Source organism: Amblyomma americanum, chromosome 1 (genome assembly GCF_052857255.1).
Source record: "Amblyomma americanum isolate KBUSLIRL-KWMA chromosome 1, ASM5285725v1, whole genome shotgun sequence".
Taxonomy (NCBI): domain Eukaryota; kingdom Metazoa; phylum Arthropoda; class Arachnida; order Ixodida; family Ixodidae; genus Amblyomma; species Amblyomma americanum.
The window spans coordinates 123,298,918-123,323,937 of NC_135497.1; the positions used below are offsets into that span (position 1 = coordinate 123,298,918).

The 25,020-nt window shown below is 45.1% G+C and overlaps 2 protein-coding genes across 2 annotated transcripts in view; one reads left to right on the plus strand and one right to left on the minus strand.

The window, feature by feature from the left end:
• The window catches only part of LOC144135641 (putative E3 ubiquitin-protein ligase HECTD2), a 30,784-nt gene extending 23,440 nt beyond the window's left edge, over positions 1 to 7,344 (minus strand). The window contains exon 1 of the mRNA XM_077668206.1: positions 7,156 to 7,344. Coding sequence (XP_077524332.1) covers positions 7,156 to 7,344 — 189 coding nt within the window. The remainder of the gene's footprint in view (positions 1 to 7,155) is intronic.
• Positions 7,345 to 17,077: 9,733 nt separating this feature from the next.
• Positions 17,078 to 23,287, plus strand: nac (GDP-fucose transporter nac). The gene has a single exon (XM_077646742.1). The coding sequence runs from the start codon at positions 17,297 to 17,299 to the stop codon at positions 18,317 to 18,319; it is 1,023 nt and encodes a 340-aa protein (XP_077502868.1). The 5' UTR covers positions 17,078 to 17,296; the 3' UTR covers positions 18,320 to 23,287.
• The last annotated feature ends 1,733 nt before the right edge of the window (positions 23,288 to 25,020 follow it).

Below are 25,020 nucleotides of genomic sequence, written 5' to 3' on the forward strand. Positions count from 1 at the left end.
TTGTTCTTTAGGAGTGCCGTAACGGCTCCACTACACGAATGAGAACCAAACCTCGCTGTCTGGTTACTTTTGGCAGAAACGGTACGGCCAAAGTACCGGAAGGTCACGCCTCCGTTTTCACGTATGCATGGTTGGTCGCGCGCGCTGACCCGTTCACCGGGTGCTGTTCATGGTAATTAGTTGAATGTGTTTTTTTTAATGGTTCACCTAGGTTTTACGACCGAACTGCAGAGTGCCGAAACACTTTTTTGAGTGTGGTATTGGGTCTGCACCTTTGTGCCTGCCAAGCACGCCAGATTATTTCCATAGCTCATGTTCACGAAGTTGAAAGTCTAATCTTATCGTCTTAATAACCGTCTCTAGCGCAGCACCTTGGATAAAATTTGATGAAGAATTATTTTAGAACAGATGACGGACACCGTTAATTGAACAAGCAGGTTATAATTAGATAGGCCGACGTTCGCGCATGTTATTGTAAATTGTAAATTGTGGGTTCAAAGGGACGCATGCGCTATGAGGGACACCATAGTGCAGATCTCCAGATTAATGTAGACCTGCTGAGGTTATTTAACGTGCGCTGACATCGCACAGCAAACGGGTGCTTTTGTACTTCACCTCTATCGAAACACGACCGCCGCTGCCCGGATCGAACTCGCGACCTTGGTATAAGCAACTGAACGCTAAAGCCACTGAGCCACCGCGGCGGGTCGTGCATGGTAATGAATTTAGCAGTTTCTAAACGGAACAAAAAAAATCGCGCTTATTCGAAGCTGATGAGTTGTCTTAATTCAGAACTTAATATTTCATTTTATATTTTTATAAACGGCTAAGGGACTGGGCTGAGGACGCACCTTAAGTGCACGTAGCACGAAAGATCTAGAGCGTGACATGAGTAAAAAAAATCGCAGACCACATGATTTTTTTTTCGGCCGTCCTTTCGAGTGCGTTTCTTGCGGTTTCTGCATTTCGTTATTGGACTGCCATACCTCATCACTGAAACAAGAGGGGTGCCAGCAACCTGAATTACTTAGACTTAGCGCCATTACTTTTCTCCACAACTTAAGAGAATCGTCTTCTATTCAAAGTTCTTTTTCTTTCCTTTTTTTTCGCGCGAGGAAAACTCGCACACTTTCCTAGACGGGCACTTAATGCCACAGTTATGCGATCTGTCACTGATGTTATATGATCAAAAAAAATCCATAACTCACGTTCGTGTATAGCTGCTCCAGCCCAAGTTAAGCCCATATCTTTCTTAGCGTAATTAGGTAGTATTATCTCACCCGAATGTCTCGGTTACAGCTGGAAGAAAAGGTCAAATGGAAGCGCTACATCGTCCTGTCACTCCCTTACGGCGCACGTGACGACGTCAAGCAGTTTCCACATGTCAGCTATAGCGTGTCAGCACGAGCGGGGAGCTTTTCAACCTCATCCGTCTCCCTCTTCTCGCCCCTCTGCTGCCTTTTTTACGGGGAAGCGCTGCCACAATGACTCGCTGCTTTTTTTATTATTCTTCCCTGCCCACCCTTCCCTTCCCCCCCCCCCCCCCCCCCCCCCCCACACACACACACACCGTGTCAGCATGCACGCTTCAAGTGGAAGCGTATTTTTATACCTTACTGGACAACGCAGCGATATAGACGTTCCGTCCGCCGAACAAGCGTGACATTGATTGTGCAGTTCTCTTTTATTTTTTCCTTATTTTTTCCCCTCACCTGCGTCGATCTTGTTTACGCAGTGGTCGTCTAGGAGACTGGGCCAATCGAATGCGCGGCATTCGAACCGATGGCTCTGGAATGACCTCCTTCTCTTTATTTTTTTTTTTCGTCTCGCACATGCGTGCTGCGTAGCTGCTAGCAGGCCTCTCTCATTTCCTTTCGTTTCTCCCGCGTAGGCGCACGTGCCCATGCCAATGAGCGGTGGCGAATCAGATATGCAGAGGTCACTCGATTCGACGCGAGCCACGCGAAACAGCACAGAACGTGCGCTCCCCGCACGACGTACAAATGAGGAGGGGCAATCGGCACGATGTAGCTGTGCACACGCCCTGTAGGACACATATGCACGTATACGTTGCACGGCCACCAACGTGACATCCGCGGGGGACTCCCTCCTGTGACAGTTATTGGTGACAGGGGCTGAAATATCGCCCATTTTTATTCGCGATCCTTGTTATCACGTCGCTTTGGTCCGCTTCTCTTTGCTCTGGCTATTCGGCATTAGCATGCTGGATGCGAAAGTTTGACTTGGAGTCCGTGCGCTATACGTTCGCAAGTGCGAACGTAGAGCACGTCTACGCAGACGGCACAAACACGAAGGGAAACAAGATACATATAGATTTGATCTGAAAGAGCGAAATTGATGGCTTGTAGTGGGAAGCTTGAAATAGGCAACTTTTCTAGGTTTTTTTTTCTTCTGTTTTCCAGTGGGTCTTTGTTGTGTGTGAGCTTTTAATGTGTTCTTTCTGTCTGATAAAAGGACAAACGAATAAAATAATGAACTCAACGAATGGTCAGAGTTGTTTACTGCTGCTTGAGCTGCGGGCATTTTGAGAAGCTTTAATAACTATGATACGCAAAAGTCTGTGCGTAGGCGCCGAGCTGTGTGCAACGAAAGCAACCCAATCCGAACCCCTCGGTCTAACCTCAGTGCAGTTTTATTCGCTTATTAATTTTTTTTGTGGGGGGGGGGGGGGGACTTATCACTGGGCTCGCGGTTTGAATTTCAGTTTCAGGAGTTACATACTTAATTGTGTTCTTTTTCGCAGAATTTGTATGCATTTGCAAAGCGCTGTGTATCATAGCAGAAACTGCAATCTTGGCATATCTCTGCAGGTGACACGTTACTCCTATGCAACAATCGAAACGCCAAGATCGTTGAGTCCAAATTCCTGAGCAATTGTTGCAATTCTTAAGCAGTTCTTGAACTACTGGCTGAATCTTGACGAATCCCGCCATCTGCTAAGTGCTGTTACCCGCCCACTACTGGTCCAGCCACGCTGGCGCCTCCTGTTGTGGTCACCTACAAGAGGCAAGAGGCTCAAAATTTTTTTCTTGGTCTTTCTATGTTTTTCGTCATGAAGTCGCATTCAAACCTAGATGCCTGCTTATCAGCACACACAACATAATGAGATGACTGAATTTCTACAACTGTGCAACATCCGAACCCATCCTTTTTTTTTCTTTATTGCCTGGCTTTGACACAGCAAATTGCACATAACAAACAATCAACAAAAGAAAAACGCTATGTACACCCGACATCCGTGTCATAATAATTTGAACCCGAGTATGCTGCTGTTAACCTGGACCTTCTTCCTCCTCCGTTTTTTGAAATCATGTGTCCTTGTCATGTCGCTGTCGTGATTCGTGCCCAGCAGCATAATGCCACGGTCTGAATTAACAGCAGGTAACGGTTTCAAGTAATTCATCAGGCATGAAACGGGCCAAATAGGTCGAAAATTCGTGCATATGTCAGCCATTTGGGAGGCCCACCTATTGCGTCGCTTTGATACACAACAGACCAGCTCGCTGACCTCTCCTGTCGTCATAACACAACGGTTGTCACGTGCCTGCAGCGCCACTCACATCTATAATTATTAACGAACTGAACTCAGCGGTAGCTTCCGGCTTCCGAAGGAAAGTTGGGCGACATTTGAGTGACACTTGCGCTGTAGCACGAGCTTTCTTTTTTCTTTCGGAACGCTAGTCCACGCTTTGTTTCTTTGCGCCTATTTAAGTGTGTTCTTCTCCGTCGCGCAGTACCATGCAGATAAATAGGTAACGGTGAGACGTGGCAGGTATTCTGCGGTGATCACGAATAGCCTTTCGACTCAGAAGTGAGTGAATGCCTGGGTCATCTGTCAAACAGGGCCGGAAGTAACACTGCGCTATTCGGAACCAGCCCTTTGCATAAGTTACGATGTGCGGAGTCCAGGATCGTTCTTACCTAATTGTGCTTCTGGCGACAGGGTCAAAAAAATATCGCATTCAGAACGTAACGTCTCTTCTCGCGTACATTAAGCCCTTTGTCAGACGTAAGCGCGCTTGGCGTACTGACTAGCGTGTAGAGACCCCACTTTTGCTACCGATATCACCGTTAGAAGAGTCCTGAATTTATCATCGATTTAAAATGTGCGGCAGTGAGCGTTGTCAACATTAGAAGCTACGACTCAGATTAGAACAACATTAGAAGCTAAAGCACAGGATTGGCTCTGTTCCGCACATTTCTCACTTTCAGCACCTGTCACATCACTCCTTTTCATCAGTACCACGCGAACTTTTTGTACATTTTGTTTGGGGCAACAAGCAAAACAAAGTATCGAGCACCGTACGGCGTCGACGTCATAACTCTCGGTCACGGCCGTTAGTGGAGATCTCATAGTGTTTCAAAATGGCACGTGTGAAAGTGACTTTTTAGCCGGACAGACAAAGGGTGACAATCCTCTTGAAAATAACTTATTTAGAAGACGTTAACAACCCCAACAGTATTGCATTTTTGTTTTGTTGATATCCAAGCCGCACTTTTTAGTGCGTTCTCGATGCTGACCAGTGGCTCCTCGCCTGCTCATAGATCCGCTCAAACTTGCAGGCTCCTGAGATCCCTTCGTCTTTTCCGTCACTCAACAACGTTGTTGATCTTGACTCTACCATCATCAGTCTCCATCGTCCTCATGAATCCATCATCATCGGCCACCGCAGTGCAAAGGCCGCTCTCCCACCCACCTCCACTTATCTCAGTCTTGCTCCAGTTACGGTCGCCCTATCCTCGCAAAATCCATAATCTTACGGCAATCGGTTATCTGCTCTCATCGTTACATGCTTTGCGAATGTCCATTTCCTCTTCTTGATTTAAACTAAAATATTATTAGCTCGCGATTGTTCTCTCACACACTCTGCTCTCTTCTTGTCCCTTAACGCTACCTCTACACTTGGCCTTTCATGGCTCGCTGCGTTGTCCTCAGTCTTGTTTCAAGCCTATTCGTTAGCCTCCAAGTTTCTGCACAATATGTTAGTACTGGAAAAAAAATACGTAGATACCGAATAGTTTCCTCTTGAGGGATACTACTAGGCTTCTATTCATGACCTGGGAGCACCTATCCAATGCGATCATTTTGACTTTGACCTAACACTTCCTATTTGTTGTGGCCTGGCCATTCATGGCATACTACCTCGCCAGATAATAGAACGTCACTGCATGACGTCGCCGCATGTTTAGGGTGATAATTTCGTTGCCCGTGACGTCGTCAGTTCAAGCGCAGCGCTTTTGGCACCTGGGAACCCCGATATAATATGCTAGAACGTTCAGATAAACCTAAGGCCAGCCAGAGTGGTACCAATAAACAGTACTTCTCTCCCAGTCCTCGCCGTCTAAGCGTATACTCCAAAGGGCGGAGCTCTGGCACAACTGGGAATATCCAGACTGCACCGATGGTGACGCTCTACCAATACGAGCACGTTTCGAAAATGGTGCAACAGCTGAGAAATTGCCATTAATTCTCACTGATGCTGCATTTACAGAGGTAGAGCTTACTAAGGAATCACATATCAGCCTGTTGCTTTTCGTGAAGGAAGTTTGGAGTCTCCTGATTCCTCTCCGCTATGAGTTATTGCATTTCGCATTTCAGGAACATTTCTCAAGGCAGGGCCACTTCAAACGACATTCGCCTTTTGACAGAAAAAAAAAGAGCGCTGTTACAGCGGCTACATTCACAAAGGTGTTCGTACTTATATCGGATGATGAGTCGCTGTCTTCACGTTAGCCAATTTGGTTGAACAGCGTATGGGTCCACCCATAAACAAAGCCAGTTTACGCACGAACTGCTTTCTGGTTCGAAACCCAGGAAGTTTTGAACATGTAATTTGTTCAGGCTCCTTTATTCTGATTAAGGATAAGGCAAGACATGGAGCAAACTGGTTTCTGATAATGAAACTTTGCAGGCAGACAAGCAGATGACCTGGTCATTTCTTTCTTTTTTTTTGGCGCTGCGAAGCTTTGTCATAATCTATCCGACCTCGCTGCAAAAACACAGGCGTGCATATATGCTCGCAGCGTTATAGATGGCTTTTTCTGGGGATAACAACAGAGTAAGCACACACCACACGTTACCGGTACGTACAGCCTTTGTCAAAAGTAAAAATCCGAAGGTGTTTGTTTCTCAGCCGTGTAGTGCAGCATCCGTGGGCGAGAGTTCCTCATATCTTCGGCTACGAACGCTGGTCGTGCATAACGGCCCACACAGCACGGCCCAGAAGCAAGCTCCTTCGGCTCTGTCATCTTGACAAAGGCTGAACGTGTCTTACTTGTTCGAAATGTACGTTACGTATTGTTAGCGGACTTTCTTCCGTAACGAGACGTAACGTTAATCGTCAAAGAAGGCAGGAGATAAAACAGATGTAGACGCGTCCGCACCTGCACCCTTCACATTGTGTGCAGTGGGCTCATTAATCGCGATTAATCGCGATTAATGAGCACACTGATTTTAAGTAGCTAGAGCTCAGGATCATCAGTGGTTTTCTCGAAACGTCGCGCACATTGTGTCTTGAGGAACAAAGCGCGTTTTCAGGGCACTGTACTGGCACTCATACCGCTGCTGACGTGGCATGCAGAACCAAGACCGCAAGGTATGCGTGCAATCACTGTGCGATCGACATAGCAAACAGGCGACCAGTAAAGCTTGTCTAAAACTCAACATCTGCATAAAACGTATACATTTGGGGCTACTTCGAAGGGAATGCTGGACGTAACAGCGGTGCAGGTATTTGGGGGAAAAGATTGTTTTTGTTACTGTGTCAGTAGCGCATTTGTTTAGTACTATTTTCTAGATCAAGCGCGCGAGCGTAGCCCCGTTTTAGACGCAACGTAACCTTCCCGTACCTTTAACCAGCAGGCTATAGTTTCCACAACTTAAATATCGCTTCACGTCTGGTAATGCAGTGCGCACTGAAGCGTGCCAGTGGTGTAAACACAGCCCTCTGCCAAGACCTGACGGGACGCCCTGTCGCTAGCTTGAGAGGAGCAGGAGTGGTTGGGCGACCAGAGCATAACGGTGCATAAAGCAAAGCTGGGAATAAGCCAATGAAACATCTCCTGCCAGCCGACTTTCGTCTGTGGTGGCGATGCATGCACGTGTCTTGAATCGCGCGCTGTCCTACGACTCACTATGTGCGGCAGGCTGTCTCCGGGCGCCGTCCTCCTGCGCAGTGACGTGTTGGAGTTCGCGTCCCGGTTATAGAAGGAGCCGCAGAACGGGCACATGGCACGTGCCCGCGACGACACTGCCGAGATCCGGCAGGCCGGGCAGGTGAGCGACACGGCCGACTCCCGGCCGCCCGCCCCGTACGCGTCCATCGCGCGTCTGCGGCAGCCGCGGCCACCGCCTCCGCTGTTGCTAGTAACGGCCGTAGCCATGGCGACTAGCGCCTCCAGGGCAGCCCGGGCCTTCCCGCGCCGCCACCATAACGATGTCCGCTCCGTACCAGGAACGGCCTCCAGCGGCTCGTTCACTGACTGCCGTCGACTGTCGCCGAAAAACCAGCATCGCGTGCCAGTTCTATTGCATCCTGAAATGCGCGGGTGCTGCAGTGCCACGCCATGGAAGCGCAGGAACTATTATTGGACAATATGTGTCATGTACCTTCGCGCTTACTGACATTCTGTAGACATTCTGCTTAGTTCAGTCGACATTTTATCTGTAGTCTATTAATAAAGTGTCGACCGACGCGAAGCACCGTAAAAATAGAGCTCAGCAACTGTGCCAGAAGTTTCATCTCTCGAGCTGTATATAGCGTCAAAAAAGGAAAACAGGCGGACCAGCCCATGCGGAACCCGCCGCGGTGGCTCATTGGTTATAATGTTCGGCTGCTGAGCATGAGGACGCGTGATCGATTCCCGGCAGCGGCAGCTGCTTTTCGGTGAAGGTGAAATGCAAAAGACGCATGTATGCTAAGCGATGTCTGTGCACGTCAAAAACATCAGGGGGTCTAAATCAATCCAGAGCCCTCCAGTGCATCACCTCTTTTTCTCTTTCTTTCACTCCCACCTTTCACCCCATCCTTCACCGCGCGGTTGAGATGGAACTGTTATTGCGCCTTTCTTTTCCTCATGACCAATTTCCTTTTCTCATGAGAAGAGGAAATTGCGCCTGCTTACTCACGGTAGCCCTTTCCAGGACATGCTGTGTGACTCGGTGCCGCTCAGATGTTCATTGTGAAAGCAAAAGCTCAGAAAAGGCATGCCGGCGAATCTTGTTCGAACAGACAAATTGATCACATATCTAGCGTTTTACCGTGACAGAGACGTATAGTATAAACATAAACCGGATTACCGGACGCCTGCGAGCAGTGGCAGGGGCGGTGCCAGGCGAGGCCACTGCGCGTGCGCAGCCGGCGTCCGGTAAACCTGTATGCGTCTACGTCACTACGTCTCCGCTACACTAAAAGCATCTACTACCTAATGTTAAATGCAAAATCAAACAAGCCTCTGCCTAGCTGACGATAACTAGGAATGTTCTGCCTGGACAATTTGAAGAAACTATACAGCTTGTGGCATATCGCGAACTCTGCACGGAACGCTTCCTGAAAGCTGCGCTCTTCGCTCGCATATTCGGCAATGCGAAAAGCTTGCTTCAAAGCGCAGCGGAAAGGGCCACTGTTGAGCGTGTGTTCATACTCCGATAAAGGTATGTGGTCGAAAACGCCTCACCCACACGAAGAGCGAGAGCAGTGTACTATGAGCTGGGGAAGAGGGGAGGGGGGAAATTTTCTGCTGCCTTCGTTACGTCGCGCTCTCTCATGCGCCCTTCATCGTGCAAAGCCAGCAAAGCCTGTAGTCTTCCGCTAAAATTTCTCCTTAGCGCTTAGCGCCGCGTGTCAGCGCTTGTCGGTCATTGAAATAATAGTTATAGCAGATTCATTTAGGAGCGACAGTATGGCAATACCCCAGAAAGGAGAAGCAGCACAGGACAACATAACCGAAAGGAGGCTAGATTTGAACTATCTCAACTCAAAAAAGGCGGAAGCAAAGATTCCTAAATGCACAACAGAGGGGATAAACGAAAATTCAGTCAACCTAATTAATGAATTTGGTCCAAGCAGGAAGGAACCGTTTTAAAAGAATTGGAAACAGCTATGTCTTGTAAGAAAATTCCGTTCGCTGGCGACAAAGCAGAATGAATTTGATCTATATGGGAAAGGCGATACGACCAATTCAAAATTCTTGAGACCGATTGCGGTAACGTCAGTTACTTATAGACTAGCAATGCCAACAGTAAAATTAAAATTCAGACACGGATAGGAAGTAATAAGGTACTGGAAGAACTTCCGAAACGGTTCAGCAGCGGTGGGCGTTTTGCTTATAGCCTGTTCGAGCTTACACAATGTATATAAATAGCTAGGATTATGAACGGACCTTCATGGGAGCTGCTGCGGAGCATATTCAGAGATGAAGGTATAATAGGATTGCTAAAGGAAATTTACCAAGATAATGAAGTTCAAATTGCATCGCAAGGGGTAAGAAGTGGGACAACAGTTTATTTATTTATTTATTTATTTATTTATTTATTTATTTATTTATTTATTTATTTATTTATTTCCAGTACCTAAAAGACCCCATGGAGCGGCGTTTTACATGAAGGGTGGGCTAGACAAAATTAACAGAACATTTGTTCGATGTCGGTTTGGAGTGGCGAGAATTAGAGTGAAGAATGACGTCTGTGGGAAGATAATTCCAGTCGATGGTAGCCCTTACAAAAAAAAAAGGAGTTGACATGGGTCTTTTTGGGTGGTAAGGCTGGAGGTTCGGTGAATTGGCATGAAGACTGCTGTGCTAGGTAATAAGGCATGATAGAATTTATGAAACAAGCAGCAGCCTAGATATTTTTTTAATATTGAAGTAAAATAAATAGATAAAATGCAGTTTTGGGCTTGAGGGCAAACGTTTCGTTGGGGCCAGAAATAAACCAGAGCTACTGACAGCTTAGCATTAAGTAACTCACGGCAAAAACCACAAATGAGGCAGTACTAGGGGACATGGGCTGGGCATCGTTTGAAGCGCGGGAAGCAACAGAGTAAAATATTGTATGAAGAACGCCTGGGGAAACTGGACGAAAACAGATGGACAGCTAAAGTATTTAAGTATTTGTACAGAAACAGCGTTGGCAGAAAATGACTAGAAATTCCAGCAAGTATGCAGAAAACCAGAAGTACATTCAAATTAATTCGATGGAAAGAAAAAATCCAAGTGCAGACCTCAATAGAAAATGGAAAAGGCAAATCAGGAATTACCCGCCGCGGGGGGCTCAGTGCAGGTTAGGGCGCTTGACTACTGAGCCAGAGTACCCGGGTTCAAACCCTACCGCGGCGGCAGGTTTCGATGGAGGCGAAACGCAAAAGGTGCCCGTATGCTGTGCGATGCCAGTGCACGCTGAAGATCCCCAGGTGGTCGAAATTATTCCGGAGACCTCCATTACAGCACCTCTTTCTTCTTTTCTTCTTTCACTTCCTCCTTTATTCCTTCCCTTACGGCGCGGTTCAGGTGTCCACAGAAATAAGTGAGATATTTACTGCGTCATTTCCTTTCCTCAAAAACCAGTTTAATTATTCCGGAGCCCTCCACTACGGCACCTCTTTCTTCCTTTCTTATTTCACTCCCTCCTTTATGCCTTCCCTTACGCCGCGGTTCAGGTGTCCAACGGTATATGAGACAGATACTGCTCCATTTCCTTTCCCCAAAAACCAATTACTATTATTTTTCTTAAACCAGGAAGTAGTCGATCTATGATAACTCAAGAGGCAGCACTAAACTATTTGTAGCGAGTTTTGGGTGTCTTAGAACGCGAAGCTACAAAAACAAGTTTGATGTCAAATGCGTAATAATAATAATAATAATAATTGGTTTTGGGGGAAAGGAAATGGCGCAGTATCTGTCATATATCGTTGGACACCTGAACCGCGCCGTAAGGGAAGGGATAAAGGAGTGTGTGAAAGAAGAAATGAAGAGGTGCCGTAGTGGAGGACTCCAGTGAGTGGTAAATCTGTACAAAGAATTAAGAATATTTTGTAGAACGTGGCAATATCCATCCAGATGTAGACGCAGGCACAGTAAATATCATTAGGGTCCTAGGTGTTAGAGACATGGAGGAAGGAGTTTTCCTTCCTCCATGGGTTAGAGACAACGAAGGTAATGAGAATGTGATCTGAGGTATACATTAGTAAAAACCAGTTAAACAATTGGTGTCAGGGCTATGACCAGGAGATGCAAGTTCAGGATTCAACATTGGTATAGCATAGAAGTCAGTAGAGTGTGTATTTGAAAAAAGGAAAAATGTTTGGTTAGAGAAATATAAAAGAAAAATATACCCAGCATGGTGGCACACGCCACCACCACGTTTAAAAGTGAACGCTCCTTACATACATACATACATACATACATACATACATACATACATACATACATACATACATACATACATACATACATACATACATACATACATACATACATACATACACATACATACATACATACATACATACATACATACATACATACATACATACATACATACATACATACATACATACATGCATGCATGCATGCATGCATGCATGCATGCATGCATGCATGCATACATACATACATACATACATACATACATACATACATACATACATACATACATACATACATACATACATACATACATACATACATACATACATACATACATACATACATACACACACACACACACATACATACATACATACATACATACATACATACATACATACATACATACATACATACATACATACATACATACATACACATACATGCATACATACATACATACATACATACATACATACATACATACATACATACATACATACATACATACATACATACATACATACATACATACATACATACATACATATTATTGCGCTCAATATGGCACGAGCGCGTGGTCGCAGCGCTTTTCGGACGCACGGTGGTGCCAACAAGCGGCATGACTGAAAACAATGTGGAAAGGATTCTGGTGTTCCACCAGTCAGCTGCATCCCCCGCGCCGTCTGCTGTACACAATCTGAGATCAACTGCGACATGCGCGTTGCATTGTCACACAAATGTCGCCGCGTTAGCGATGCGATAACGCTGTGACCAGAAGGCACAGGGGTGAAGGGTCACTGCTGGAACAGCAAAATCCTTTCCCTTTTGTTTTCAAGCGCGCCGCTTGCCGGCCAGACCATGCTTCCGGTAAGCGCTCCGGCCACGCGACCGGGCGTTGAAAGTCATTGAGCGCGATAGTATACATACATACATACATACATACATACATACATACATACATACATACATACATACATACATACATACATACATACATACATACATACATACATACATACATACATACATACATACATACATACATACATACATACATACATACATACATACATACATACATACATACATACATACATTCGACATGGCTGGCCTTAGTGCCAACGGTGTCCCGACATTTTAACGCAATAGCATTAAAGGGGTCAATGCACAATTTTCAGACTCAAGCTGTTTATTACTGCACAAAATATGAGCTCATTTGGTGCAGCGAATAATTTTTAATTGAAATTTTAAAGGTGTCAAGGTATGGTCTCCCACTAAATCGCGCTTTTACGTTGAGGCTACTACCCGCGACGTTATCATGCGTACTTAAAAAGGAAGTCGACTTATTCGCGCGGATGTGAGCTAGAAATTGTATTTGAAGTTATCGGCTCTAAGGCCTTCCCCCTGGCAGCGACGGCCATTTTATCTTGCAGCCTCTTACCCAGAAACGCTATCTCATTCTTGTAAAGCCCAACCGAAGAGTTCCTGATGCAATCGTGCCCCCTTTTCTTCATAAAGTACGCTTCCATCAGTTCCTGTGCCACAGTATTACGGCTCTTGACTAGAAAATCAAAATTCTTTTTCAGATGTGGCCGACACTTATTGCAGGCCCGGCAATGTACAGACACATAAGAACCTTTCTCTGTCAACAAGGATAGCTCATGCCCCCGTGCGTGATCATTTATGCAGCGTCCAGTCTGGCCATACGTAGTACATTTTCCCACCTGCTACTGCTATTTCGCAGCAACTTCAGCAGCGCATTCCACAGAGGACCTGGCGTGATGTTTGACGCAACCACTTTTCTTGGTTTTTACTTCGGTGATACAGGGACATTGTTGCGCAAGTTTGAATGGTGCTGTAAACACCATAGACACCTCTTTCAACAACCCGAAGATGGTGACGGACAAGTACAACGTGCCTATGGCGTTTACGGCACCATCCAAACTAGCGAAACTATGCCTCCGTATCACGAGAGAAAAGCACAGGCAGCACGTTTAGAAATTGAGAAAAGAGCTTCGACCGCATTCCTTTCACGGGTCAGTAAAACTATTATTAAACTGTTCACGCAGTATCATGAAGTCAAAATAACTTCGCTCATTTGTTGGGGCGTTTAACGCACGATTTAAGAAGGACCTTTTTGCAGGGCCGCCGCGGTGGCTGAGTGGTTATGGCGCTCGGCTGCCGGCCCGGAAGACGCGGGTTCGATCCCGGCCGCGGCGGTCGAATTTCGATTGAGGCGAAATTCTAGAGGCCCGTGTGCTGTGCGATGTCAGTGCACGTTAAAGAACCCCAGGTGGTCGAAATTTCCGGAGCCCTTCACTACGGCGTCTCTCATAGCCTGAGTCGCTTTGGGACGTTAAACCCACATACACCACCACCACCTTTTTGCACGCACAGCACGAAGCAGTGTAAAAGTGCGTGCACCCCACGCGTTCAGCATCGAAATGGTAAAGTGCGTGCTGCAGCACGTGACACACAGCTACGACGCCAGAGTGGGATCTCGGCGGCCCACTGCCGCGTCGCACCGTGCTCGGCTTGACCTTGCTGGTTGCGCGGCCTCCTAGCTACGCCAACACGGCGGCAGTGGTGCGCGACGAAGCGAGGTGGCATGCGCCGGCGCCGCCGGATGCGTAAAACATGAACGCCGGTACGTATCGACCGCGTTGGCGTGATAAGCCTGCCGATGGGCGCCTTTTGGTCCAGCTCTGGACGGACGCCCAGTGGCCGGCACTGGGATGTGCGGCATTTGGTTCCGCGAGAGCAACAGCATTGCATATCCGTGACGCGACCCATATGGGGCAGCAGCGTTCGACCGTCAGTGCCGTACAGGTCGGCTGTGCGCCCCTCCGCTCAAGAAGTCGTCGATTTGTTCGGGAATTGATAGCTCGCCTCGGCAGCGCATACACATTTTGTAAAGTGTGCGCAGCGACAGCCTGTGCACTCGCGGCGTTTAAAAGCCGTTCGCTTCCCTAGCTTCAAGACTGAGGAGAAGCGTTTATTCGCAACGACGGCGGCGGCTTCGATCAAGCAACCACTATTCACGAACTATATTATATTTATCTTAATTGCAAATGCCTCTTCTTGGCGTTGAAGGGGAGTTCAGCGTTTATAGGTGCGAGAAGACAAAGGAATCAGCGGGCGTCACTACACAGCTTCGTGTGCAAATTTTATACCTTAAATCAGTCGTACAGGTCACGTGCTACAAATATGTCACAGGGGTGTAAGGGAGAGCTCGATGAGCCCTAAATTCTTTTTTTCCGGAGTTGTGGCCGTTATTGATATATGTGGACCCAGCTCGCGACAGAAACATGATTGACTTCATTCGCCGCCTATCCCTTTTTTCTTACTTTATTTCTCCTGGAGGGCCCAATGTGTGTCTATATATATTGCCGAAAGGATAAACTAGAAAATAGTTCTTGCAGTTTCGCATCTTCTATTTACACATTACAAGAAGGATGGTTGAATGTCTCGTGAAACAAGTAAATCCGTCAGCTTTCTGTGCTTTTATATTGAATTAGTGGTTTTTGAGGAAAGGATCGAAATGTCGCAGTGTCTCTCACTTCTCTGTGGACACCTCAACTTCACCGTAAGGGAGGAAGGTGGGAGTGGAAGAAGATAGAGACAAAGAGGTGCCGTAGTGGAGGGCTGTGTAATAATTTCGACCACCTGGGGATCTTTAACGTGCACTAACATCTCGTAGCGCATGGGTGCCTCTGCCTCTTGCGTTTCACCTCCATCGTAACGCGGCCGCCGTGGTCGGATTCGGACCCGGATACTCCGGCCCCAATTACACACCGCAGCGGTGGCCAAGTGGTTTGAGCATCCGCCTCGCATACGGGAGGTGCGGGGTTCGATCCCCAGTGCCGCCGGGCACCCACCGGTAACTCAATGGGTACAAGCTTTCCCCTGCATGGTGCTCGGCTTATTTAGGGTGAAGGGCTTGTGAAATGGGTCTTTGACCCCACCCTGAGAAGTCAAAAATACCTTGTGCCATGGCGCTCTTTGGCCATTGATGCCCTTGCGCCATAAAAATGCATCATCATCATGAACTAACCCATACAAAAACGTCCTATGGGCGTCTTTGGAAAAAGCTATGTCCGTCTATGGCCTTTTATGAACGTCTATAAGCACCTACAGAGGTGCTTATTGCCAGCTATTGAAAAATCTGAGCCACTAAAGCTATAGCTTTGGAGCCATACAACTGTCTTCAGCTCGCTATAGAAAAATATATCAGCCTGTATATGCAGCTATAGACAGAAATAGGAAAGGTTTATAGCTATTTGGGCCAAATGTCTATAGCCGGTCATATGACATTTTTGTGTGGGATCGCATATATGCAAGGGTTAGCAGCCGCAGGCTTTCTCGTGTTGAATGCGATGTCCGTGCTTTGACAACACATGACTAGTTGCCGGTCTGGACGCGGCGTTGCGAGCGCGCTCTTCTCCAGTCCGACTTAAAGCCCCTTGATAACTTATCTGCAGCAACTTTAGTCCGACTAGTGGCGTTTCGATGCACATGCGCCTTGCATTTAGGCACCCTAAGCACCCTATGTCCAGCCGTTTTCACACCTTCCTTCATAAAAGTTGGTAATGAGGAAGGTAAAGGCGCAGCTGTCTCACTCTCAGTGGGCACCTCAACGTGCACTGACACAGTACATCACACGAGTGTCTTTCGCATTTCACCTCCATTGAAACGCGGATGTGCCTGCAATAAATGTAGAATACGGTAAAAACGCCAAAGTCATGTCGTTGTCTTTCGCTCTGCGCTGAATGCACGGTTTTGTCAACATTTTTGTTCTGGCAACACTGAGATATAGCCCCAGTACCCTTCCTGTTTGAAGAATAATAATAATAATAATTGGTTTTTGGGGAAAGGAAGTGGCGCAGTATCTGTCTCATATCTTTGGACACCTGAACCGCGTCGTAGGGGAAGGGATAAAGGAGGGAGTGAAAGAAGAAAGGAAGAATAGGTGCCGTAGTGGAGGGCTCCGGAATAATTTCGACCACCTGGAGATCTTTAACGTGCACTGACATCGCACAGCACACGGGAGCCTTAACGTTTTTTCTCCATAAAAACGCAGCCGACGTGTGCGCTTTTCGAGGAAAAAGAGAGGCATCGAAAGCTGGCGCGTTACCTGCACCGGCGCCTTATCAAACGCTGCGCGAAATGCTTCGCTTGCCACGCTTCTTTATCAATACCAGCGCGACATGCGTCGTATGCGTGAGCAGTTTTCAACCTCTGCGCGACATACGTCGTCTACACCGGCGCGTACCTTTTCAAATGCCGCGCCATTGATACAGGATCATCATCAGCAGCTATGATTGTTCACCAACGTCAGAACCATGTTTTGAGTGGTAATATAGTCGATATTTTTGGCGAGCACCGCGCTTCCCGTGCGGTCAAAAACCTCAACATAGTACTTCGCCTTCCCTTTCATCATATCCAATGATGAATTTCTAGCGTCTACCTATATAGTGCAACATTTACTCCTTAGATGACGCGACAACTTGTCGCAAAGCATAAAGCTTTAAATTAAAATTTCTTCAAAATTCATGTGTAAAAACATGTTACAATTACTAAAGCATTTCAGCAAATTTTAATGTTTTAACGTTGCAATTCTTCTAAAAATGGTTTATTTTACAAAACTCACTAGGCGACGCCACCAAACGCCGCAGGCGAATCCATTGAAACGGCAATCCGATCCTCGAGTCGAGATGCAAATTACAAGACGCGGACGCCCACGACGCGGTCGACGCGGCACTCTGAAACGGTGTGATAGTGTTTTACAGTGAGTGCTCGTTACGTGTTGTATCATCTCCTACTGTTCGAAACGTCCCGACAGCGGTGTCCCTGACATTCTGTAGCTTCAGTTACACTCCCGAGCGTCACACGCAGCCTTCATTGAACCATGGGTGACCGGGCGATTGTGATGAAGTACTTCCGAATTGCGGGCGTTGTCAGTGCATACTGGTTAATATCAATATCACTCGTTTTTATCAACAACACCCTGTTGTCGGACAAGAAGCGGAAGCTCGACGCCCCGCTATTCATCACGTTCTTCCAGTGCTTCGTGTCCTATGTTCTGTGCATTATCCTGAGCTTCCTGAGCGAAAAGCTTCCGTGCTTATTTCAGTTTCCGAAGGTTAGCCACGACTTCAGCACACTGAAAGCGCTGATGCCTCTTTCTGGTTTCTTCGTTGCCATGGTTACCTTCAACAACCTCTGCCTGAAGCACGTTGGTGTTGCCTTTTACACTGTCAGCCGATCTCTCACAACCGTTTTCAACGTGATGTTCACCTACCTTGTGCTGCGCCAGACGACATCAGTGCCCGCCGTCACCTGCTGCGGCGTCATCGTGGCCGGTTTTCTTCTGGGTGTGAACCAGGAAGGTCAGATGGGATCTTTGTCTGTGTTTGGTGTGACGTGTGGTGTACTCGCCAGTGCAACGTTGTCAATGTACAGTATCTACACGAAGAAAATGCTGCCGCTAGTTGGAGACAGCGTATCGCTTCTCACTTTCTACAACAATGTAAACGCGGTTATACTTTTCTTTCCCCTAGTCATACTTTTTGGTGAAGTGCCTGTAATCTACAACTTTCCCTTTTTAACCGACCCCGTGTTCTGGAGTCTTATGCTTGTTAGCGGAGTCTTTGGCTTTATGATTGGCTATGTAACTATGTTGCAAATTCATGTTACATCCCCTCTTACCCACAACGTTAGCGGCACTGCAAAGGCTTGCACGCAGACAGTGCTGGCGGTTGTCTGGTTCTCCGAACTGAAGTCTGTCCTGTGGTGGGTTAGCAATGGGTTGGTTCTCCTGGGCTCAGCAGCGTACACACGTGTGCGCCAGCTTGAAATGGTGAAGCACCACATTCATACTACAAAGCAAGAGGACAAAGCTGACACCAAGGGGCCAGTCATAAAGGTCTGAAGCGGTCTGCTCCTGCACATGTGTTGAAAGAAACTGGTTCAGATTCTCTCCGAAGCAAATTGCTCAATTCTGTTGCTGAAGCAGTTGTGGCCTATTTACATAACATGATTGTTATTCTTCGGGACAGTACTGTGCAGTGTATGTGAAAAAAAAATTGTGTCAGGCAGGAGATCAAGTAATTAAAAGTTGCATGTTTATGTAAGCAAAGATGAACATCCCCGTTTTTGTTGTCTCTTGGACTTTAAGATTCCCATAAAGAGGAATATGTTGTGCTGGTTTTTTTTTCTTGACTTTGAGTCATTAAGTTCTCTGTGATTCATATGTGTGTGTGTTTTTTTGCCTAATTTCTGTAGCACTTCAGGTGCAGTGAGTGAAGGTTGGCAAGCAGTTGAAAGGTATACTTCATAAATTTCTAGCCTTAGTTTAACGGGCACAGGTATTGGAGTGAGCTTGTTATCATAAGCATTTCGAATTTCGACTTATCTTTCTAAAGAGTTACTGATGTCACAGAACCAAAGTAACATTATACATCCTCTTCCTTATGTGTGGGTGTGGTATCAGTGTAGCTCTAGTTTTGTTATTGTTTTATAGAGAGTGCAAGTCATTATTCTGGCTGCTCCTCGACCAACCTGATTGGCCTGGTTAAATTTGAGCCTCAATGTTTTCCTTTCACAACACATATTGTTCACCAAAAACACTTTCATTGCATAGTGTTGCCGCTGCGTAATCTCATCATTTTTGCAACCCAAGTGGTGGTCATTATCTTTGGAGCACTTGACGTTCTCCTACTGCCAACCGTTACTAGGCATGCTGACAGCTATATATTATAAACACTGGCAGAAGTGTGCAGAAAGGTTTTATTGGCAAATGAGAAACTGTAGAGAGCCGTACTGTAGAACAAGCCATCGTGTTGGAATTCATGTGTGGAATAAACCAGGATGTCATCTGGTTTGTATTCAGTAACGGCCAGTTGTTCTCACTGCTGGTGAGCATGTAAACAACTCTTAAAATGAGAATGTTCTGTAGCTGTTGCAGAGTTGCAGTTTGAATTCAAAGTGCTTGAACCTTATTTTTCTATGTACACATTTGTAGTAATTATTCTTGCACAGTGGATGAGCAGATTTTCCATGTTTCCTCTTTTGATTTTCTTTCTACACTTATCCCAGCTGCACAATTTACTGTTGTCATTAATGCACACTGTTATGTAAAGTTGCCTCATCTAGTCAAGTGTATTGAACCCTTCGTCAGTGTTTTTTGATATGATATAAACATTGCACCTTTGTCTTTGACTTACCTTTTAATCTTTTATTTCATGCTCTGAACCAGTATTTACACTGTCACTGCTACTTGTTTTTTTCTTAGTAGAGGACATGAAGGGTGGGTGTGGATATTTTTGAGATTTTGTCCTTTTTTTTCTTTTTGAGTATCAAATTGTGTATTATAAAGCAGGTAGGCTATGGGCATTTTGTCATTCAAGGGCAGAAAAAATGATGGTCTAAATGTTGTGCTAGAAATGGCTGTAGGAGATGGCGTAGATAACTACAGATATTCAAATCATAATTTGGGAAAAGTGCAGCAAGTCAGCTTATCATCTTTGATCCTAGTTATGTAGAAAGGGATATTTGCAGTGCTGTTAGTTGGATGAAAAGCTGTGGTATAGTGCAATCAAAAAATATTGCAAGAAATTAATTCTCTCATTGTATGTATGTTTATCTCTGCAACCCACATTCCTTATGGTTTTCTGTTGACCAGAAATCCTTGCAGACTTTTTCTTTTCTGTAGTTCCTTTCATACAGTTTGAGTAACATTGTAAAATAAACCAGTTGCTGAATTTAACAGTGCTTACTTGGTTTTAGGGGCACTAAGCAGTGATTTTGGATAAATTAGCACCAAAGTGCTCATTACTATTTAACTGTCAAGTCAAATGCCATTCCTGTTTACAGTCCTCCTCAGTACTGGTGGGGCCCCTCGCATTTGGAAAATAATTAATTCACAATGCTTGCACTGTGTCATGTAATGCACTAAACTGTGCATGCTATATAGGTTTTGGCAGCTTCATGTAACATTTGCAAATGCCACCTCTGCTAGAATCAAGGCTACACAACCTCATCACAACCTACAAATAGATGCCATCTTCTATGATTTTTATAATGCCTTTGGCCATGCCCTGCATCGTCATCTACTTGCTAATACACGTGGAATACTTCGTAAAAGGCTGCATGCGGTTCATATCCATAACAAGTGTAGTTCACTGTTAACTGGTGTAGCACCAGGTGAACCCTTACGGCATAAGCTTATCACCCCGATATGTCCTACCATAAAGATACCTGATACCTTCTGCCAACTAATGCAAAAACAGAATTTCAACCCTTCAAGGAGAACTGCGTCATTTAAATCCCCCATTCATAGCCTGGAGAAGCCACTAAGCTACAAAATTTGGTTTTATGGTTTTTTGGGGTTTAACAAAGTCCAAAAGCAACTCGGGCTATGAGGGGCGGTGTTGTGGAGGGCTCTGGTAAATTTCAACCACCTGGGGTTCTTTAATCTGCACTGACATTGCACAGTACATGTGCCTCTAGCATTTTGCCACCATCAAAATGCGACCGCGGCAGCCCAGATCGAGTCCATGTCTTTCTGGTCGACATCCAAGCACCATAACCCCTGAGCCACTGCGGCGGGTTTTAAGCTACAAAATAATAACAGCAATATCATGGAATGGTGTGAAAAATGGCACATGCCAGTGAACCTCGGGAAATGACTGAATAGCACTAACAGACGGCAACATGCATGAACCAGCCCGACTAAGCCCTCTTGCTGAACCTCGGGATGTTTCAGGTTGTGTCACTTTCTTTTAAATAAACCTCTGTTTACTGTGTATTCCACATAAACTCAACACACACTTCATCTTATAAACGTCCTAATATCCTCTCGATGTGTCTATTATCATGAGCTACTCACATTGAAATGATATGCTCACACCTTGCACACTTGTTATCTGACGCATGACCTAAAATCAGCACCTCTTGACATTGGAGTTCTCATTTATTTGACTTAGTGCACCCAAAACTTGGAAATGCGTCATCCATTTGGTCACCGCCGCGAATATATCTCTCTGACAGACTAAAAATCATTCAAAACCCAAGCCACGTAATTTATCATGTCACAGTCATGGCACAGAGAAACTAGCATCACTGCACAGAGCAAAGCCTCTTGCTTTGACGTTTTCAATCACCCTGCATCATCATACCTCTGCCTCCTGAATTCCTTTTTCTACCACCTACAAGCCAGGTAGCCTCTAGTACATCCTCCACTAAGAATATCGTCGTGTAAACCTGGTCATTTGACAGCCCACATTCTTGGATGGATGTCAATAATGAAAAGCTCTTTTTTTCTAGATGCCCAACAGAATGCCCTTCCTAACAACATCGCTTTGTGCACAAGCAATACAACTTTCCGCAACGATAGCATAAGGTGCCTTAACGGTTTAACGCATTTGGTTTATGGCTTTCACATCGTTCTGTACCATCTCATATTAATTTTTTAAGTGCTTCAATTTCTTTTTCCCTGTTCCTTTCTTTTCTCTTTTTTATTCAACTGGCATCAAGATAATTTTTGGCCTTGTCTGTTGCCCCAGGGCCCTCCCAAAGCTTTAAAAAGTTAACAAAATTAAATAATGAGTGCTCGTTTAGAATCCCTGTGTAAGGTATTAACAGGCTAGCTTGAAATTATGTGTGCTTTTGTTGTGATTATGTGCTGCAGAGTATTATACTATCCTTGTTTGCAAGCAGCGTGATGTCAAAGGGTGCGTGGGCAAAAATGCCCATTCCAGATCCTTATTCTAAGGGAATTGATATAAGCCAGTTTCACTGCCTTTGTTCGTGTAATTAGAACAGCCCCAAGTATCTGTTGCACAAGGCTGACAGCAGCCAAATATTTTGCCCACTACAACAGTTCCACATGTGCCGGTGATGCAGGCTGTGGGAGGTCTATTTGTCAAAGGCTTGTACCTTTCATAACCTTGCATCTTGGAATACCATTTGAGAAGATAGAATATAATAAGCATCCTAAATCATTGTACATGTTACATAATACTTTGGTTTCGGCTAGTTGGTCCATATCAAACAGCATGGTGCAACAAGTGAAAAGCACCAGACAGGCACCGGTCCTATGTTTTCTCTGCTATTCTGTGCCCTTGTTTCCTGTTGCACTGTGCTTTTTTTCATGTACAGCCTTTGTCAGAAATATAAAGCCCAAATGAATTGCTTCTAAGCCATGTAGTGGGGTGCTCTGCACGCCTAGATGTCCTATGCGTCGTAGAGGTGAGGATGAGTGTTCTCAACTTCGAAAGGCTTAGAATATTGAAAATGCAAAATAAGCCACACTTCACAGCCCAGAAAGAAACCTGATGGGCTGTATATTTTTGACAAAGGCTGTACATGTTGTACATACTATGCTTATAAGTGTAAATGAGAGTGTTGAATTGCATCAGAACCGGAGTCTGTCTGGACATAGATTTCACTCTTGGTGCTTTAAATAGCTAAAAGCTCGAGGAAAACAGATGTGATGAAAGTTCTTAAACACATGGGCTGCAAAACTTTCTGTGGCCCATGAAGCAGGTAGTGCAAGATCATTTTGGTGGCCCAGCTTGAAAATTAGGACACAGGCACAGAGAGACAAAGAAAACATGTAGCTGACTTTCAACTTCAATGAAGGCAGGCCTTCGCTTAAGTTTAAAGTCAGCAATGTGTCCTGTTTGCCTCGCTATGCCCGTGTCCCATTGTTCAAGCTGGCCCATCCAAAAAGAATCGCTGTGACTAGCCCGGGAACATACCATAGTGCAAGAGTACATGCATATAATTATAAAATGCATAGTATTACATGGCTATGTGTCCAATGCTGCATGGAAGAATTTCTCTTGACTCTTGTGGAAGTTCCTTTGCACAATTAAAGGTGAAAAATTATTTGTCATCTTTCGACCAGTCTATTTAGGCTGATATATGGATTTCTGTATCCATGTTTACGGTGAATATAGACAAACTATAATGGCATTTCTTTGCGTTAATTGAGGAAAGCAGTTTCCTAGCATACCATTATAATTACCGAGAATATACATAAATCATGGTAATTTGTATTGTGCAAATAATTGCTGCAAAGCATATAAATCCAGCCATCATAGCATTTATGAAGGCTGCGAGTATTAACCAAAAGGACATCCTGGTGAAGGAAGGGGTTTATCATATTAATGAGTGTAGCTCACACTACTTGTTTTTATTTACACATTTTGTCGGAAAGTAACTCATGCAACTTTGCCTTCACATGTCACTGGTCATCATATTACCATCGTATGAAATGCAACAGTGTCAAGAATTATTTTAATTGATGTTCATTTTCTTCTAATCCTATGGTGGTGAAGGCGACTGCTTCTGACATTCTAAAAGCAAATAAGCCTCATTCACTAACATACCCCATTTACTCGCGTAATTTGCTCACTTTCTTTCTTTAAATTAAGGCTTCAAAAATGGGGCGCGCAAATTACGCGAAAATTTTGCGAGCACTTCCTAAAAACCTACAAAAGTCATAACCCTCAATATATACTGTATATTGCCACCTATACATCGACCCCCCCTCCCAACACGCACCCCTCGCTGAGCAAGAAAAAAGTTTACTCCAAATATGAAACGCGTACCACCTCCCACTCCCCCGTCTCACACTATGTAGTTCCCCACGGCATGGCATATGACGGTGCGTGCATAGCTCAAAGCAGTAAACGCGCAAAGGTGCAATCGCAGAGGTAAAAGGCGATAAAACGGTCCCCTCCTGTGCGGCCCAGCTGACTAGCAGCAAACCGAGCAGCAAAGGGTTCCGTAGTTTCGGATTCTGGCACGCGCCGGTGGTTACTGGATACTTAAGATACTTCGATGAAGTTGGATACTGGAGTGGGGGGGATGAAGAAATTATGGTGTCTCCTCTAGATGAGGGGAATTTACTTGATGGTTGCTCTCGCTACTGTTCGTTCAGAAAAGCGATCGCCAGCCTAGCGAGCTTGGTAAACAGCGTGCAATTCATCCCATCACTCCCACCTTTCGCAGCTGCACACAGCGACGCGACCGCGCCGATCTACCCAAGCCCAGCTGCCTTGCGCGCACTCACATGCACAGCGGGGAGCGTGCAATATGCGAGCAAAAGTTTATATATATATATATATATATATATATATATATATATATATATATATATATATATATATATATATATATATATATATATATATATATATATATATATATATATATATATATATATATATATATATATATATATATATATATATAACCCTGGTAATAAAGTAGGGGTGAACAAAATTACGCGAGGGTGCAAATTACTGGAGTAAATGCGGTATGTTTCCCTTTTGTTACCAACTTGCATTGTGCATGACCAGGAAATCATTCAGTACTTGGCAGTTGTTCTTCCATATGTAATTACTTTTTTGTATGGTACCACTCAAGATATTATTTTTGATTATTAGATATATGAAAAACAATGGATGTAGTCCTTTTCACTGTTATATTATGAGATCCCAAGTAGCATTAGATATCTCAAGTGACTATCATGCTGTGTGTGTACCATTGCCAATGGCTGGTTGTCAGCCAAGCTACGAAAATGCTTGCTTAATGAATCAAAAGAAGGAAAGAAAAGCATCG